This window comes from Mya arenaria, chromosome 9 (genome assembly GCF_026914265.1).
Source record: "Mya arenaria isolate MELC-2E11 chromosome 9, ASM2691426v1".
Classification (NCBI taxonomy): domain Eukaryota; kingdom Metazoa; phylum Mollusca; class Bivalvia; order Myida; family Myidae; genus Mya; species Mya arenaria.
This window is the reverse complement of record NC_069130.1, coordinates 23,548,683-23,567,407: the sequence shown is the minus strand read 5'-3', so window position 1 is coordinate 23,567,407 and position 18,725 is coordinate 23,548,683. Positions and strand designations below refer to the sequence as shown.

The 18,725-nt window shown below is 34.4% G+C and overlaps 2 protein-coding genes across 5 annotated transcripts in view; one reads left to right on the top strand and one right to left on the bottom strand.

Annotated features, from left to right (window-relative positions):
* Nucleotides 1-1,899: 1,899 nt before the first annotated feature.
* On the bottom strand, nucleotides 1,900-12,743 carry LOC128246434 (solute carrier family 25 member 35-like). 3 transcript variants are annotated; one of them, XM_052964629.1, is made up of 8 exons: nucleotides 12,663-12,743; nucleotides 12,087-12,185; nucleotides 11,680-11,747; nucleotides 9,383-9,490; nucleotides 8,535-8,670; nucleotides 7,489-7,603; nucleotides 6,544-6,647; nucleotides 1,900-4,307 (listed from the first exon to the last, which is right to left on the bottom strand). In XM_052964629.1, exons 2-8 carry the CDS (start codon nucleotides 12,165-12,167, stop codon nucleotides 3,987-3,989), a joined length of 933 nt encoding a protein of 310 aa, XP_052820589.1. In that variant the 5' UTR covers nucleotides 12,168-12,185; nucleotides 12,663-12,743; the 3' UTR covers nucleotides 1,900-3,986. The 3 variants fall into 3 exon arrangements, with proteins under 3 accessions (XP_052820589.1, XP_052820590.1, XP_052820592.1); XM_052964630.1 differs by having other exon boundaries at nucleotides 12,625-12,720; XM_052964632.1 differs by having other exon boundaries at nucleotides 12,617-12,710.
* Nucleotides 12,716-18,725, top strand: part of LOC128246433 (kinesin-like protein unc-104) — a 111,461-nt gene continuing 105,451 nt past the window's right edge. The window contains exon 1 of one of the 2 annotated variants that reach the window (XM_052964627.1): nucleotides 12,716-12,835. The gene's annotated coding sequence lies outside the window, so the exon portion shown is untranslated. The remainder of the gene's footprint in view (nucleotides 12,836-18,725) is intronic. The other variant, XM_052964628.1, reaches the window with a different exon arrangement.

Below are 18,725 nucleotides of genomic sequence, written 5' to 3'. Positions count from 1 at the left end.
GATCTAGTATATACAAAATAGATCATACATTATTTTCACACGCATGTCTGTTGTATGACTTCAGTGTAATTTTGTTATGTTTGCAGTGTAAATCTGTTAGAATTATAAGAAAATAGAGATTAACAGCTAACAGATTATACAGTTATTTTAAAAACATGTATATACTAGATCTAGTTGATGGTAAAAATTGTGTATTCTTTTGGAAACACACTTTACAATCAGTTAGCTTTCTAAATTCCTAAAAAAAACATAAAATAAATAAAACCGCTATAGACAGAAAGACTTTATCTTATTTACACACGTATGCTTTTTGTATAATTCCAGTGTAATTTTGTTGTTCTAACTTGTAAATAAGAAGGGGAGATGAAGCATGGCATTCACAAAGATATTTTATTTCTATCATATTTATTATATAACAACTCATGAATAATATTCAAATAAGCTACGGTACATAACAAAAGTTAATTCATATTGAATATATTAAAAATACCTCTCATGTATAAATAGTTCAAATGAGTCAAAGATATATATATGGACGAAAAGGAACAGGTTTTTGCATCTTAACTACTAGTATTAACCGGAAGTATATTTTTATTGATGCAAGGTCTTAAAGGGGCTAGACACCGGATGATACAATTGCAAGAAAAAAGAAAATTGTCAAAAACTTGCATAAAATTGATATCGATTTGTACAATGCATTGAATCTTACTTACTGATGTATTACATATTACATCGCTTACGACACATGTATTTTTCGCAGTTTATGCTCATTTATTTCAATTCGAAATTTACTAGGGTTGTCTACCAGTTAATCCCAGTAAGTTTAAAAATAGCATCGGTATAATTATCGGTACTCATAAACAGATATAATTTAAACTGGGAAACCATTATGCGCTATTTTAAACGGGAACAGCAACACGACTGTTGCATTTATTATTTAAACCATGTAAAGTGATGTATTTAATGGCCTCCTACTAACTAGCATTGACAATTCTAGGCTTGTTTTGAGGAAATACTGTATTTGCTGATTTTTGGACCATCTGGTGCCTGGTCCCTTTAAAGTATCTTAATATGTAATATAAAGTGACAATCTTACATATATTTGTACATTGGCTACAATAAATAAATATTCATCGTGAACCATTAAATTGCTTACTATTTTACATACTTTAAAAACTTGAACATATTTTATTACATATAAAAGACCGCCAACCCCTAAGCAGGTTCTGACACTCTTTACGGCCAATCAAGGGGCACAACTCAAGAAATATAGCTAGAATTGACCAATAGACACAAGTCAATCAATGAATTTAAATAAAGTCTTAACAAAAAAATACATCCTAAAAACCACAACAACAAAGTAAATATCTTAAACAACAAACATTGAATGTGAAAAACAAAAACAAAGAGTTTCATATTATGAACACATAAGTTCTGAGTATCACAAACATAAAGTGGCAATACAGTGTTAATCTAGCTATTTAAAAGCAAAATGGCAACTTACATGATAATAACACAGTTCTATAATTTAAGAGAACTACATGTACTTAGCTTTAGAATTTTAGTTACTTTGTTTAAATCATTCATTCACATCTACTATATTTTTTTTTTCTCTTTATAACCAGGGATGTGATTGACCTGGCAGCTGGAGGGCTGAAACCATTTCGGCCATGGGTTCTTGGGGCACTTTTGGGGTCAGAAGCACACTGACGCAGAAGAAAAACTGGCTTTTTACAAGCACTTTTGAGGGTTCTTCTGACTTTAAATTTGAAGCAAACTGGGATATCAACTCTAACAACCAAACACACACTAGGATCTCTTTTAATCAGCTAAAAAAAAAAAAAAAAAATATATATATATATATATATTTTTTTTTTTTTTTTATTATTATTATTTTTTTTTTTTTGGGGGGGGGGTCCCTGGGGCCATTAAATCCGCGGAATTCCGCGAATCTGCGGACAAATCACATCCCTGAAAACGTAGTTATTTAGTTATAAATATGATTATTCCATATATTTTTATATGATTAATTGCACCTTTATAAATCTCACAGTTCAAGATGCAAATTTAATATTATAATCTTAGATGAAGTTGGATTAACGAATATATGCAATGTACATATTGGACAGGGTCGGTATTCATAAAACCTCTTGAGTCATTTCTTAAATTAAGTCGATCTTCTGAGATTTTCATAGTCAAATGTAACATAAAAGTATGTATATTAAAATTAATATTGGAAATAAAGCAGCTTAGATATTATAAATTTATTACATCATGTACTAGTGAGAAACTTGACTTAAGATGTTTTTGGAGCACCAGCTCTGGAATATTTGAATGGTTTCTAATGAAATTGATACATCGAGTGCATAATTTTATTATTATAGCATGATAATATATTTGTTGAAAAAAGTTAAATTCTAATCAATATAAGGCAATATAAAATTAATTCTTTAATAATTCTAATCAATGTAAGGCAATATAAAAATTATTCTTTGTTAATTTTATAATTGTAAGGCCATATAAAATCAATTCTTTGTTCCCTCATATTACAATTTACTGCAGGTTTTAGGAATGAAAATAGTGGAGAAATCATCAAATACATTTGCAAATTGACCATCTCCCTGTATATGCTCTTAATTTATCTACGGTTCATATTCAATAACCAACTGATAAAAAATTTAAGAGTAGAATCTAAGTGTTTTGATTGGACAGTAAAAATAGCTGGCCAATAGATGGAATGTAATCACTGAGGCATATCTAAGGATATGAATGTTTTGATTGGACTATAAAAATAACTGGCCAATCGGCTGAATGGAATCACTGAGGCATATCTAAGGCTAAGGATAGGAATTATATTTAATACTGCCCTAATGTTCTTTTTTAATATTAAGCTCTGGAAGTGATTATTATTTCTTTGCTTAAATGAGATTTAAGAATTTAGGCTGAAATCCTACATACCAATTACACTAAACACACAATCAATTCGGCATGGCCATAAAATATCTTAAGCACAAAGTCTGATGTTAATCATGTTAATTACAGTTTAAAACAGATATTAAAAAAGGCAGGGTGTTGTAGAAAAGGGAAAAGTTGCTGAACACATAATCAATTGGGTCTTACAATATTTCAAGCATGAAGTCTGATGATGGATAAAGCTGCCTTTCAAAGACTGAAGTTTAACCTTATAATTCCTGCAGATGCACCATTTGGCTGATTAATTGACAATAGCACCATTTGAAACATCATAAATGGTCCCTGGTTTGTGTATTTGTAATATCTAAAAATCTCTAATTATATATACTTTCTGTAATAGTAAACTCTGATTAAGAATAGAACTTTAACAAATCATCTCAAAACAGGAACCCGTATGAATGACATGGCCCCAATTTCGCAAACAATCGATCAAACTTAATTAGAACACTCTTTTTGTTTTGGTATGAACTGTGCAATGGTTTTCTTTAAACAAAATTCAGATTATTAAAGCTGCAGTCTCACTGATTGACAGTTTTGTCTATTTTCAATTTTTGTCTCAGAGCAGATATTGGTATCAATGCCTTCTATTCAGTCATATAAATAACTTGCAATGAAAAGAGCATTTCCTAACAGTGTTAGTATGCAGCTTTCAGCAATAAAACAGCTAAGTTTGGAACATAAATATGAACAACTGTGATTTAATGTTTTGTGAGCAGTCTTATATCACTGGTTTCCAGACATTTATGCTAAATTTGGCTCATTCCAAGACAAAAATAAAAAAAGACAAAACGATAAATCCTTGAGAGTGTAGCGTTAAAAAGAATTATGATATAGATAATGGAGATTTAATGTTTAAATTTGTTTTGTAAAATCATGTTTTCTTTTTTTGATATGTCTTAATGAAATATGATACTGTGTTAAGCTAAAGATTGTTCGAGAAATTGAGGCCTGGTGTCTTATTAGCACTCGAAATGTTTTGAAACTAATCCAACATACACTTCTAGCTATCAACTTTATATACTCTCATCCTCGTTCCACTTGCCATGAAGAATTCGTAACTGATCCCAGAACACAAGACTAAGCACTGTATGCGGAACCAGTCTAAAAAACGACGGGCCCCAGCCTTTATAGAAACCCCAAAGTCCTTCACTAGTAAAGATTTTCACGAAGCAGTCTAGTAAGTTTTTGTACATAATTCCTTTGCCATTTTTGTTCACTGGCTGGTTATACATTCGTGTTGAGACGACATCAAATGGGGTCATACAGGCAACAACAACGACTCCACCACATATACTTCCAATCAGTGAGTTCAAAAAACTATTTGGTTGGAAAAACTGAAATATAAAAGGAAAGAATATGAATAATACTGTTACTGTGTTGAACCCCCACAGGCCAAAGACTGTTGTTCTTTCAATGTTGGGAAAAAACGGGACTACTCAGAGGAAACCTACTCTGGTTTTGGGAACAAATAAACATACACACTTTTACATACCGGTAGTCTTGTGGTAGTTTCCGTGATACTATCAAAGCTGTTTTATGCTTAAACTTTTGACAGGCTAAACAGAGTCACAAGTAACTGCCCATTGAACAATGCCTTTTATAATTTACTTCATTGAGAAATGGCAACTACCCCCTAATACATGCCCTTGTTATATAATTGAAGCATAGAACATGTATCAATGAGGCTATGTATAGAGGAGTAAAAGGAGTATCAATGAGGCTATGGATAGAGGAGTAAAAGGCGTATCTACGAGGCTATGTTTAGAGGAGTAAAAGGAGTATCAATGAGGCTATGGATAGAGGAGTAAAAGGGTGTATCTACGAGGCTATGTATAGAGGAGTAAAAGGGTGTATCTACGAGGCTATGTATAGAGGAGTAAAAGGGTGTATCTACGAGGCTATGTATAGAGGAGTAAAAGGGTGTATCTACGAGGCTATGTATAGAGGAGTAAAAGGGTGCATCTACGAGGCTATGTATAGAGGAGTAAAAGGGTGTATCTACCAGGCTATGTATAGAGGAGTAAAAGGCGTATCTACGAGGCTATGGATAGAGGAGTAAAAGGAGTATCAATGAGGCTATGTATAGAGGAGTAAAAGGGTGTATCTACGAGGCTATGTATAGAGGAGTAAAAGGGTGTATCTACGAGGCTATGTATAGAGGAGTAAAAGGCGTATCTACGAGGCTATGGATAGAGGAGTAAAAGGAGTATCAATGAGGCTATGTATAGAGGAGTAAAAGGGTGTATCTACGAGGCTATGTATAGAGGAGTAAAAGGCGTATCTACGAGGCTATGGATAGAGGAGTAAAAGGAGTATCAATGAGGCTATGTATAGAGGAGTAAAAAGGCGTATCTACGAGGCTATGTATAGAGGAGTAAAAGGAGTATCAATGAGGCTATGTATAGAGGAGTAAAAGGAGTATCAATGAGGCTATGTATAGAGGAGTAAAAGGCGTATCAATGAGGCTATGTATAGAGGAGTAAAAGGCGTATCAATGAGGCTATGTATAGAGGAGTAAAAGGCGTATCAATGAGGCTATGTATAGAGGAGTAAAAAGGCGTATCTACAAGGCTATGGATAGAGGAGTAAAAGGCGTATCTATGAGGCTATGAATAGCGGAGTAAAAGGAGAATCTATGAGGCTATGGATAGAGGAGTACAAGAAGTATCTATGAGGCTATGAATAGAGGAGTAAAAGGAGTATCTATGAGGCTATGGATAGAGGAGTAAAATGGTGAACCTATGAGGCTATGGATAGAAGAGTTAAAAAGCGTATCTATGAGGCTAAGGATAGAGGAGTTAAAAGGTGTACCTATGAGGCTATGGATAGAGGAGTTAAAAGGAGTATCTATGAGGCTAAAGATAGAAGAGTTAAAAGGAGTATTTATAAGGCTAAAGATAGAGGAGTTAAAAGGCGTATCTATGAGGCTATGGATAGATCGGTTAAAAGGAGTATCTATGAGGCTAAAGATAGAGGAGTTAAAAGGCGTATCTATGAGGCTATGGATAGAGGAGTTAAAAGGCGTATCTATGAGGCTATGGATAGAGGAGTTAAAAGGCGTATCTATAAGGCTAAAGATAGAGGAGTTAAAAGGAGTATCTATGAGGCTATGGATAGAGGAGTTAAAAGGCGTATCTATGAGGCTAAAGATAGAGGAGTTAAAAGGCGTATCTATGAGGCTATGGATAGAGGAGTTAAAAGGCGTATCTATAAGGCTAAAGATAGAGGAGTTAAAAGGAGTATCTATGAGGCTATGGATAGAGGAGTTAAAAGGAGTATCTAAGAGGCTATGGATAGAGGAGTTAAAAGGAGTATCTATGAGGCTAAAGATAGAGGAGTTAAAAGGCGTATCTATGAGGCTAAAGATAGAAGAATAAAAAGGAGTATCTATAAGGCTAAAGATAGAGGAGTTAAAAGGCGTATCTATGAGGCTATGGATAGAGGAGTTAAAAGGCGTATCTATGAGGCTAAAGATAGAGGAGTTAAAAGGAGTATCTATGAGGCTATGGATATGGACAATGGAATTAAAAGGCGTATGAAGGAAAAACTTGGTTGATGTAGAAAACTAACCTTTAGGCTGATCACATACTCCTTGGCGCTGCTGAAGGTCGACAACTGGACAGCAGATCCAACCATGACCCTAGATACTGCCGCTGTTGTGCCCCGCCATAGACCTGTTGGGTATTATAATAAACATTACTTTTTCCATGAAACTTTGTCATTATAGTCTAACGGACAGCTGATCTGTCCATGACCCTAGATACTGCCGCTGTTGTGACCTGCACAAAACCTGGTGTGTATAAAAATTAACATTATTATCTCCCATATAACTTTGTCATTCTGGACAACTGGGCGGCTGATATGACCATGACCCTAGATACTGCCGCTGTTATGCCCTTACACAGTTCTGGTGCATATTTAACATTAATATCTTCCATGAAAGTTTGTCATTATGGACAACTAAAAAGCAAATCTGACCATTATCCAGATACTGCCAGATTTCATATGAATATAGGGAATAGTTTTTAAGTTATGGCCATGGTTAAATATGCACTCTTACTCCCAAATAAGATGTACCTCAATTGTTTTAATTTATCGAAAAGGATGAATAAATATCGAAGACATTGGTTCTTATCAGGGATACCATGTTTAATTTGAAAGAAAGGAGCAGAAAACACAGTATTTCTACCTTATGAGACAATATTTTGATCACTGTTTTTAGAACCCACAAGTCCTTTAATATTCTTGCATTTTCAGCTATTTAATATTATACAGTTACAATTTGTTATCTGTAATTAATATTTCCATAAAATTTTAATGCATTATTTAGAAAGTAGGAAAGGGTTTATCACTCAAAATTTACCTTTATTACACAGGTGTGTGTATTGAATTTAAATATGAGAGTCACTTTAAATTATTTGCACCACTCTACTAATGACAACAAAATTAATGACATGACAATTCCTCAACATATTTTTTTTTAACAGAGGAGCTTAAAATGTGATCGAAACTTACCTATAACACCATGCTCCCTGACAACAAAGGTAAAAGCCTTGAACATGCTGTCGTGTGGATGCTGCGTTCCAACTGCGATGGAGGCATTAGCTCGTGCCTGTAGTTGAGTTTTCACCTAGCAGAGAGAAAAGGCAACATAAATGTTTTATGTGCTATATCTCCTTATCTCATTGAAGTCCGGACAGCCAATGAAAGAAAACAGAAAAAGTTTCATTAAACATACAGTTGAAACCTGTTGGTTCGATATCCCAGGGACTGGTGAATATACTTTAAAAATATTGAGCCAAGCGGGAATGCTTACACAGATTTAAACAAAATCAGACCTTGACGTCCAGTTCACCTAACGAGGAAATAGAGCCAATGGGTTTCGTCTGTAGTTTTTTCATAAAACATTATAAATGGAAAATTCGCTCTGGGTAAAATATAGTGTGCCCTATTGAATTATTTTTCTGCATTGTTTTACTCCTACTGCAGACAAAATTCTTTCATAAGTCAAGTCAAAAAGAATCAAACAAGAGTGCCATGCAGTTAACCCCAACGCTCGTCTATTCGTGTTTTATTTTCAGTTGAACAAGGAGCATAACTTTAAATGATAAAAGCAAGAGTTAGTCTGCCATGCTATACATTTGTGTATATAAGTTTAAGTTGTGACTCACCCATTGTACTTAACCCATTTTATAATTCTTGCATACATAATTCGTATAGTAACAACATTAACACTGTTTGAATCAATGCGCAATATTCATTCTTACTTTGGTTAAATGGGAATAACTGGTCTTTAAATATTTGATAAAAATGTATGTTATGCCTTTGAATATTCAATTTGAGCCCCTGAATTGTATTGTCTCAATTTTTTCATGCTGTGAATAAATGTGTTGACTTGACTTGATATGTCTCTGGCAATATATGTACCAAGTTTCATTTTAATATCCTGAACCTTTTTGAAGTTTAGATCAGGGTTAACTTTTTGCAATAATTTCACAATAAGCTGACCTTATCCTCCAATAACAGAAGAGCTTAAACCTAACAGTACACTACCAGGTTACCATGTAGAAGGGACTGCCGACAGCTGCTCCCATACACCCAGCTGCCGCCCCTGCCAGGACGTTACGGCTCCAGATAACATTCCCATCTTTGTCTTTCGTGATCCCAGAATTGTTGATGATCTGATAGGAACCTAATCTAAATAGTAAAAACACAATCAGTTTTCCTTTCTACATAAGAACAGTGTATACAAACGCTATTGTTCTCTTGTAGAAAAGCATTACAGCCTCAACTCCATTGGCTCAAACTCCCATGGACCAGCGAGTTTACCCTGAGCCTCAGGTTATTTGAGCCAAGCAGGAATTCTTACATTCAGTAGAAAACATTCGGTCCTTTACATCCATTTCCAGCTAATGAGAAAACCAGGCCAAGTGAGTTCGTGCCAACAGGGTTCAACTGTATAAGCTATCCTTCCTTTAAAATTGTTTTTGATGAAAAATGTGCCAGATACAAAACAATCAAAATGACATGGAACTTGGTCATGATGTAATGGCTATTCCAGGAGCATCAGTCTCGACAGCAGCCTAATGAATGAAAGAGAGTTTAAGATGCTTTGACTATACCATTACTTACCAGATTGGTGGTATATAGATATTGTTTAACATTCGCCTTTCATATTTCTATATAAGAATGGCTCGTTACTTCAAAGTAAATGTGTATGTTTATTGTTATGATATTTTTTTTTACTTTATACTCTTTGTTTATTTATATGAAAAGAGGTGTGATGTAAATGAATAATTGTTTGTTTCGTTTGGTGGGGCAAAGGCCATATTGTTTTTGTCAGCATGTTATAATAACCACAACATTATTTTTATTTGGCCGAAACTATAAAGTTGATGACTGAACTCACCTCACTCCATTCATGAACAGCTGGAACCACAGTGCAGGGACAAGACCTTTCTGCAGGGCAGGTATACCATCTGTTTTACCAATGGTTATGAATGCATGGAAAGAATTTCTGAAATGGACAGAGTGAATGAATGTTATATTACAATAAGAGCACCAAGTTATGGTCAAGGTTAAAGTTTTTGCTCAGTGTCTATGACACTAAAGCTTTGACATTACCTGAACTTGAAAGCTAAAACGGGTACAAAGTTTTTATAAAACAGACAATAATAGCTCAATACCTTTTTGAAATACTGATACCCCAAAATTGCAAGCAAACCTGTAGTGTACAGTGCACCAACCTGTAGTGTACAGTGTAATAACCTGTGGTGTACAGTGTACCAGCCTGTAGTGTACAGTGTAATAACCTGTGGTGTACAGTGTACCAGCCTGTAGTGTACAGTGTAATAACCTGTGGTGTACAGTGTACCAGCCTGTAGTGTACAGTGTAATAACCTGTGGTGTACAGTGTACCAGCCTGTAGTGTACAGTGTAATAACCTGTGGTGTACAGTGTACCAGCCTGTAGTGTACAGTGTAATAACCTGTAGTGTAGAGTGCACCAACCTGTAGTGTACAGTGTAATAACCTGTAGTGTACAGTGCACCAACCTGTAGTGTACAGTGCAATAATATGTAGTGTACAGTGCAATAACCTGTAGTGTACAGTGCACCAACCTATAGTGTACAGTGTAATAACCTGTAGTGTACAGTGCACCAACCTGTAGTGTACAGTGTAATAACCTGTAGTGTACAGTGCAATAATCTGTAGTGTACAATACAATAACCTGTATTGTACAGTGTAATAACCTGTAGTGTACAGTGCACCAACCTATAGTGTACAGTGTAATAACCTGTAGTGTACAGTGTACCAGCCTGTAGTGTACAATGTAATAACCTGTAGTGTAGAGTGCACCAACCTGTAGTGTACAGTGCAATAATATGTAGTGTACAGGGCAAAACCTGTAGTGTACAATACAATAATCTGTAGTGTACAGTGGAATAACCTGTAGTGTACAGTGCAATAATCTGTAGTGTACAGTGTAATAACTTGTAGTGTACAGTAAATAACTTGTAGTGTACAGTGTAATAACATGTAGTGTACAGTGCACCAACCTGTAGTGTACAGTGTAATAACCTGTGGTGTACAGTGTACCAACTTATTGTGAACAGCGTAATAACTTGTAGTCAGGGCTCGACATTAACCACTGCCCGACTGCCCAGGGCAAGTATTTTTTGCAGGCTGGCAGTAGTTTTTAGAATCTACCTGCCCGATCGGGCAGTAACAAAAAAACCTCGTCATAGTGGTGACTTTTCTGGCAAAAACTGGTAGTCCGTACTCTCCTTCTTGGAAAGTATTTATCAAACCGAAACTAATGCACTCATTGGTTGTTGACTCGAAAAATCGGGTCAAACGGAGCTCCTCTGACATTTTCATTAGAAACTACGATGGCGAAGATGGCCGAATATTTTCCGATAGAGCTTGAGTAATTCCATCTAGATCCGTTGGCCAATCGCGTGAGCTGCACCAAATCCATATAGCTAGCATTACAGTTAATGCCCTCACAATGTACACAAATGGCGTTTTGACAGTCGACACTGTCAAGTTTTTTTAATGTTTCAAACGTAAAAAGGCTAAGTCATCAGAGAAAAAGACCAGCTATGAAAAGAAACGAAAATGACGCTGGGTCAAGTCTTGCGGAAACAATTTTCCTGGACTCAGACACAGCGAGAATGGTAATTTTGGCTATTTTTCGGACTGCCCCAATTTCCGGATGCTCGGTTTTTGGAACTTTACGATTTCACTTTACATTGCGATAAATTGTAATTTACTTCAAAATAAATGTAAAATTACATAATTATAATTCAATTTTATTTCATCCTTAATAATTTGAATGTATGTGCTAAGTTACAAATTTCATGACAACTGATTTATTTCAAATACAGCAGGCCCTGATGTGCAGGTTGATTCTGGAAATGGGTTTTGATGTGAAGTATAACAACAAATGAGCCCAAAAAAATTGGGCAAGTAAAAAATCCATTCGGGCAAGTGAAAATGGCTAGTTGGTTGCCCGAAGGGCAACCAAGTATTAGAATAAGCGTCAAGCCCTGGTAGTGTACAGTGTATCATTCTGTTGCATTCAATTTATTAATGTGTAGTGTACAGTGGATCAATCTGTAGTTTACAGTGTACCAACATGAAGTATACAGTGCACCAATCTGGAGTAAACTGTTGACTAACCCGTACTGTTCAGTGTACTAACCTGTAGTGAACAGTATAATTGCCTTTCTTCTGAAGTTCCCCCTGTAGCTGCATACGAGTTTTCACAACCTGAAGGACAGTACTTTATCTATTGAATATTGTCTTTTCTACATTTCATATTATCAAATTTTACTAAATTATCTTAACAGTCATGGTGACCAAGCTAACAATTTATGTTATATAGTTACATGTTGGTTAGCATTTAGGAAATGAAATGAAAGCAACCATAAAAATGTTGCTACTCAATAAACTTTGAAGACTTCCTTTAGGTCAGAATAAGAATAAACATAAGTAAACTTTAGTTCTTCTTAATATGAGCTTTGAAATAAATCACTGTTAACATGACAGAATAATAGCATTTAGTGTGATCATGTTTTACTTACATCATTACTTTTACTTATTTTTTACCTCAAGAGGGTTTGTGAAGACCCCTGCACAGCAGGCTGCTATACCGCCCAGTGAGAACTCTGCCAGGTGAGACTTCCCCATGCCTCACACTGATGTTTGCTTCAAAAGAATAATTCACAGTCATTATTTAAGTGCATAAAGGTCTGCCCACCCAAACAGTCTACATCAAATTTATGGCTAGAACTAGACATATCTCCTAATAGAATAAACATCATTAAAAAAAGAAGTAGCTGGACAGCATTTTAGAATGACTATTAGCAAATGCTTAAAGCAAATGGTGTTATGCAACATCTTAAATCAATGAATCCTTTTTGCTCAGTAACTTACAAGATTTTTAAACCATTCAAACAAATATTCGATCTCCTTTTCCATTAATCAATTCGAAAGAAACTGTTGTATGGCCTTTCCCTTTAATTCATTATAATGGTATAATGTAACCTGCACACCACTGAAACAACAACTTTCTCGCAAATATGTGAAAACTTACTTAGAAAATGACAAAAATTGAATGGATAATGTTCAATACATACTTGCTTACTTGTCAAATTATTTTTTGCATAAATTATTGACACTCACGATGCAAATTTCTTAAAATAAACGTTTGGTAAGACAGCTTCGTGATAATAATTAAAGGTCACACCGGGTGGACCATTTTGCGTCTCCAAAATTGACAAGAAGAGTATTTATCGAAGTTTTTTTCTTGAAAGGCGTAATTTTATTGATAGACAACATAGTTTCATTCTACATTGGTTTGTATATTTTATCTTTATATGTTCAAAAATAATGAAGTCAACACATTCATTATATAATTGTAAGAATGCCTATTTTCATATCATTTTCGATAAATTTATTTGCCGGTGTTTATGTAAACATTTTCGGTGGTAATTGGTCCCATCATTTTTCGGTTCTTTGGAATTAATCTCCAAAAGTGACAGTATAATAGATTGCGTTTCCTATATATTTCTGATGATATCTTGCCATTTTCAATCCCGTTGTAGCCGCAATAATGTGTGTTAAAGGAATTTTTTCAACTTTTCGCCATTCATTATATTCCCCTTACGTAGAGTTGCCAAAATAAAAAAACGTCAAAGACATTGAAGCAGTGTTTATATGGACTAATTCCGTTGCAGATGTATATCTAGAATTTTATGTGTTCAGAAACAATCATACTGTGAGAACTTTATGTGTTATATGTTGTTTTTAAGCGAAGAACCAAAAACAAAGAACAGTCTAAATTCTAATGTACAGTCGTGTTAACCTTAGCGGATCAGTATGGAAACAATGCTGTGCATTGAACAAACGTTTTACATTCTGAGATTGCAACGTTTACAGTTGAAAAGAAAAATATTTCCTCTTTTGATTGACATAAAATAATTCAATTTCAGTGCAGAAACCGATTAACTGACCGTTGTTTGCATGTACGAGTAAATGAGGCATTAGCGAACCAAATTTACCAATAACGGATCACGTGACATTCCTATATTGGGGGTTCTCTCAAGCGAGATTTTAGCTGTCAAAACTGACAATCAGTTTGTTTATCTTTTCTGTTAAATATATTTAGTCCCTCTTTTATGCATTTTATAGCGAGATTTTAGCTGTCAAAACTGACAACAATTAGTTTGTTTATCTTTTCTGTTAAATATATTTAGTCCCTCTTTTATGCATTTTATAGCGAGATTTTAGCTGTCAAAACTGACAATCAGTTTGTTTATCTTTTCTGTTAAATATATTTAGTCCCTCTTTTATGCATTTTATAGGTGATATCATGATAGGATGCTTATTTGGTGGTCTGTATCAGGTCAAGTCCGTAGAGATCGCATATATGTATTTAAAAATATCCGATTTGTTAAATAATTTCAACAAATTTCCAGCTGAAAACACTCAGGTCCAGTTAATTTTGAGAGCTTTTGGACTTTTTATAACTGTATAAAATTTTCAAAATGGATAGGAATAATAACTGTGTATGCATGTGCTTGTAAATATGTGAACTGTTTATGAATAGGATTTACTAATTCTATGCATAGAATAAACTCATGCTGATTGAGATAAAAAAAATTCATTCAAAAATAATTTGACAATGATTGAGGATAACAGAATCATAAAATCACAGTAAATCACATTATAATCAAGAATTAAATCACAGACTTTTAAAAAGTAAAATATGAACAAATGAAATTTATATAAACACATAACAAGTTGACTAGAAATTCTGACCAGCTAGCCTGAGCTAGGTGTTGATATTATGGTACTAACCTATGCAATGATATGAGGTAACAGGTTAAAAGCTGTTAGAAATAGTACTGTATAAGGTAAACCTATTTCTTAAACCTGAACAAAATACACAGACATCACGAAAACTGGAGTGAACAAGACTGATGGCAAAAGATGCAACAATTTGAATCAAAATTCAAGCTACTTTGAGTATAAAACATTGAACAACTAAATAAAACCATAACCCATATAAAGTACTTATTACAATCAAAATTGTAATTTGGAGATTCTTTGATCAATAACATCAAGCAGTTCTATTGCAGGTGAGAAATAATGAGCAACGAATTATCACTAGATTTGTTGAAAACAAAACAATGCCAATTAAATTCTAAATACATTCTAAAGACATATGAATTAACTGATTAGTTTATATATCAGTTTTAGTCCACCTTATTTTCATGGCAATAACAAGTATATCAATGTCAATTAACAACTATTTTCATCATATAAAACATTCGGGCATCTTTTTGAGTGTTTCTCTTAACATTTGTATAGTGTTCACTTCATCTTCTGCTGTAAGTACATATTTACATGGAATAACAATGCCACCACCACTCTCAGGTGGAGCAGGCCACGGTGGGAAACTGGGCGTCGGTTCACCAGTCATGATGGCACACACGTGTCCACCCGAATCAAATACATTGTAAAAACAAAGAATGCATGGTACATGGCCAATTGGAAGGGCAGCTATATCTGACAACTTAAGCTGTCTTTTATCATCGGTTACCATGTCATGTAAAGTGATATCAAACTCAGAAAGTCCAGGAATCCACACAAGGCATGCATCTTTATCTTTGATGTAAGTATATTCCCTATCTACAACAAGCTTTGTCACAGGGTCAGTTATTGGGGGTTTTATCTTGTACACATGGTACCCCTTTATCACCAAGTTCTCTAATGTGATAGATGTGCAACAGCTTGCTGAAGACTGTGGTTCATCATGGGCTTCCTTTTCTGTGGAGATATCATGGCCTCTTCCTCTTCTGGCTTTGATGGCAGATATATTAGGTGGTGGTGGTACCTGAAAGAAAATCATTTCAATTAAATACAGAATTAGGGAAAACGAAGAAAAAAGTAGAAGACAGCTGGCTAGTCCAGACGGCCACCTGAACTTTAAAGATTTTACAAACCATGAGCAAGTAACTTTGAGATTTATTTCAAATAATTTATTTTAAGTGTACTCTGCACAATATGATTATGTTAATGTGATGTTCTGTTCCAGATTCAAATGGTTACTTACCTCCACCAACTCTTCTCAATAAATAATGTTGTCAACTCCAAATTCAATCTTCATTCATCTGTAAAACTCAAGTGATATTTTTAAAAACAATCACAAACTGCATGGTATACACTTATGGAAGTGGCAATCCTCGATACCAATTAAAACACAGGCGTCTTTTAAATTAAAAGCTGATAAATATCATTTTTATGATATTAAGTGAGTACAGTACTGTACATCATATTTATGTATAATAAAAAGTCAAACGTATTTGAAACTAAATTAGATATGTGTGTTATAATTCATATTTTAATCATAATTAAAGTAACTTAAGTATCCAGCAATGTTTGTTTTATGTTTAAAAAAATCGCCAATATATATTGGCCTTTATAAAATGTATAAATTGTTCACTTACACATTGTAGTTGGACGAAAAGTTCTCAGAAAAAGCACATGTTGCAATCAAATTGAGGGCGGAACAACTGGGTCACGTAAACAGTTGCATCGAACGTTCGTATGATACAGATGATTTTGAAGTTCGAATTAACCAATATTTGTTGTGATTTTCACAATCACTTTAAAGTACATAACTGCCAATTTTCAGAAAAAAACACAATTAAATAAACTTTATAGCGTGTATTCAACAAGAGAGTGATCCGCTATTGGTTATGATCCGCTAAGGGTAACTTGACTTATCTTCTTAGAAAAAAATGTGATGTTTATTATGATTTGCCCATTAATATCTCAACACAAAGTCGTTTTTTTGCCAAATTGCCTGAAGCTCATTTTAAGGTCAGTGCAGCATTAAGTCCACCTAGTCCAAAATAATAGATGTTCAATATGGGATTCGCCTTCTAGTAATAGATGGATTTTCCGTATAAAAAATAGTAAAAAATATGTCCATGTAAAATTATCTGGACAATTAGTCCACCAAAATGAACATCAAAAGGTCTTGTGATAATTTTTGTACTTGACAAAGTTAAGACTTTACAAATGTCAAAATGATTAATGCTCATTTCTATAGCAAGTGCAGCACTGTGAAATCTCTGAAGAAACCTTTTTTACCTTAAAGCTGCACTCTCACAGATTTACCATTTTGACAACTTTTTTATTTTTTCTTGGAATGAAACAATTTTGGTGTAAATATCAGCAAACCAGTGATTTAAGACTGCTGACAAAAGATCAGATCGCAGATTTTCATATTTCCATTCGAACATTAATGTTTTATGGTCAACAGCATTACAACCAGTTAAAGAAAAATGCATAAAGCCTCAGCCTTATATCACTGGTTTCCACTTCTAATTGGAATGGTTCGGTTAATTATATGTAAACCCCACAAACGATCTAGCATAAATTGACTATGAATTACTGTAGTTTAACATGGTCAGACATTCTGGAAATTTCTATATATATCAGAAATTAAGTCATATATGACACCAAATCAGGAGTTCATTCCCCTTAAACTACTGTAAACCTAGGTTGTGTCACAGGGAGCATACACAATTAATAAACAGTTTATTTGTGAAACAGAAGTTTTGTCATTTGATGGAAAAAAAGTAAAATACAGAGTAGTTTTTACTCAAAATTAAAGCTGCACACTCACAGATTGACTGTTTTAACAACTATTCATTCTTTTGTCTTGGTATCAGCCAATTTTTGCGTAGGTGTCTGGAAGTGATTGAAACTGCTGACAAAAGATCAGATCACAGGTTTTTATATTTTACCTTCAAAAATTGATGTTTTATGCTTAAAAACTCATTTTTCTCAAAGTGTTAGGAAAGCTTTTAGCCATAAAATATTAAATTTCAACAAAACATGAAAAAGTTGTCCAAACTATTAGTCTAAGAGGGCAAAAAAAAAAAAGGATGAATATATGTTAAAACAATGGTTCTTTTGAAGGATACCCAGATAAATTTGAAATACAAGTGCAGAAAACACAGTAAATTTCCCTTATGAAATGATAGTAAGTAGTTCACAGTAAATCTTTTTAATAGCACTCATGATTCATTTAAAATTTTTGCCTGTTCAGCTATTAAATTCACGGTTACAACCGTGTTATCAGTAATTAATATTTTCCAAAATTGCATCATTTAGTAAGTTATAATTAAAGGTTTATCAGTCAAAATTGATGTTTGTTATACTTGTGTTTGTATTGATTTTGAATAAGTGTGTTACTTTAATAGTTGACTTCTATTGCTTCATTCAAGACATCATTAATTTTGTTGTTTTCGTGATTTCACCATGAAAACATTTGTATAAGGAGAACGCATTAAACTCTGCTATTGATTTGTAAACTGCGCAAGCCTTGCATGATTATCGAAGACCTTAGAATATCTTACATGTGATCTTTATGTGCATGATTACAATTGCCATGAAAGATATGCTACCAGCCTTTATTTGTTAGTTTGTCTAGATAGATGGAACGTCATCAGAGTTACTTTCAGGGATGTGATTTGTCCGTGGTTTCGCGGAATTCTGCGGATCTAATGGCCCCAGGGACCCCCCCCCCCCCCAAAAAAAAATATATATATATTATTTTTTTTAGCTGATTTAAATAGTTACTACTAAGTGTGCTTTTGGTTGTTAGTGTTGATGTTCCAGTTTGCTTCAAATTTGAAGTCAAAAGAACCCCCAAAAGAGCTTCTAAAAAGCCAGTTTTCCTTCTATGGCAGTGTGCTTTTGACCCCAAAAGTACCCCCAAGAACCCATGGCCGAAATGGTTTCAGCCCTCCACCTGCCAAGTCAATCACATCCCTGAGTTTTAAGCTGGGGGTTCTGGGACCCAAATGGTTGTCAAATTAGGGGTCTCTGGTAATTTCATGGGGTCCCAATATAATTGTCCAGCATCATGATTGAATAATCAAAGTTTATTTTATGGGGTCCCAGGGATGCATAGCAATGTGAAAATGGAGAGCCCTAGCCAGAAAAAGGGCATCGGGGAAAACTAAATGCATCATGTCCCAAGATTTATTTCTGTTTGGGTGACTCACTCATCTTCATTAATTTTAAATGTCTGATTGTGAAACAAGTTAAACAACAGTATATTAATCACTGTCAATGGCACGATTTTATGCGAGAGTGTGGTGTTGAGTTGTGGGGAAACCGGAGTACTTAGAGGAAACCACTAGTCTGGCTTGGTGACCACAAACC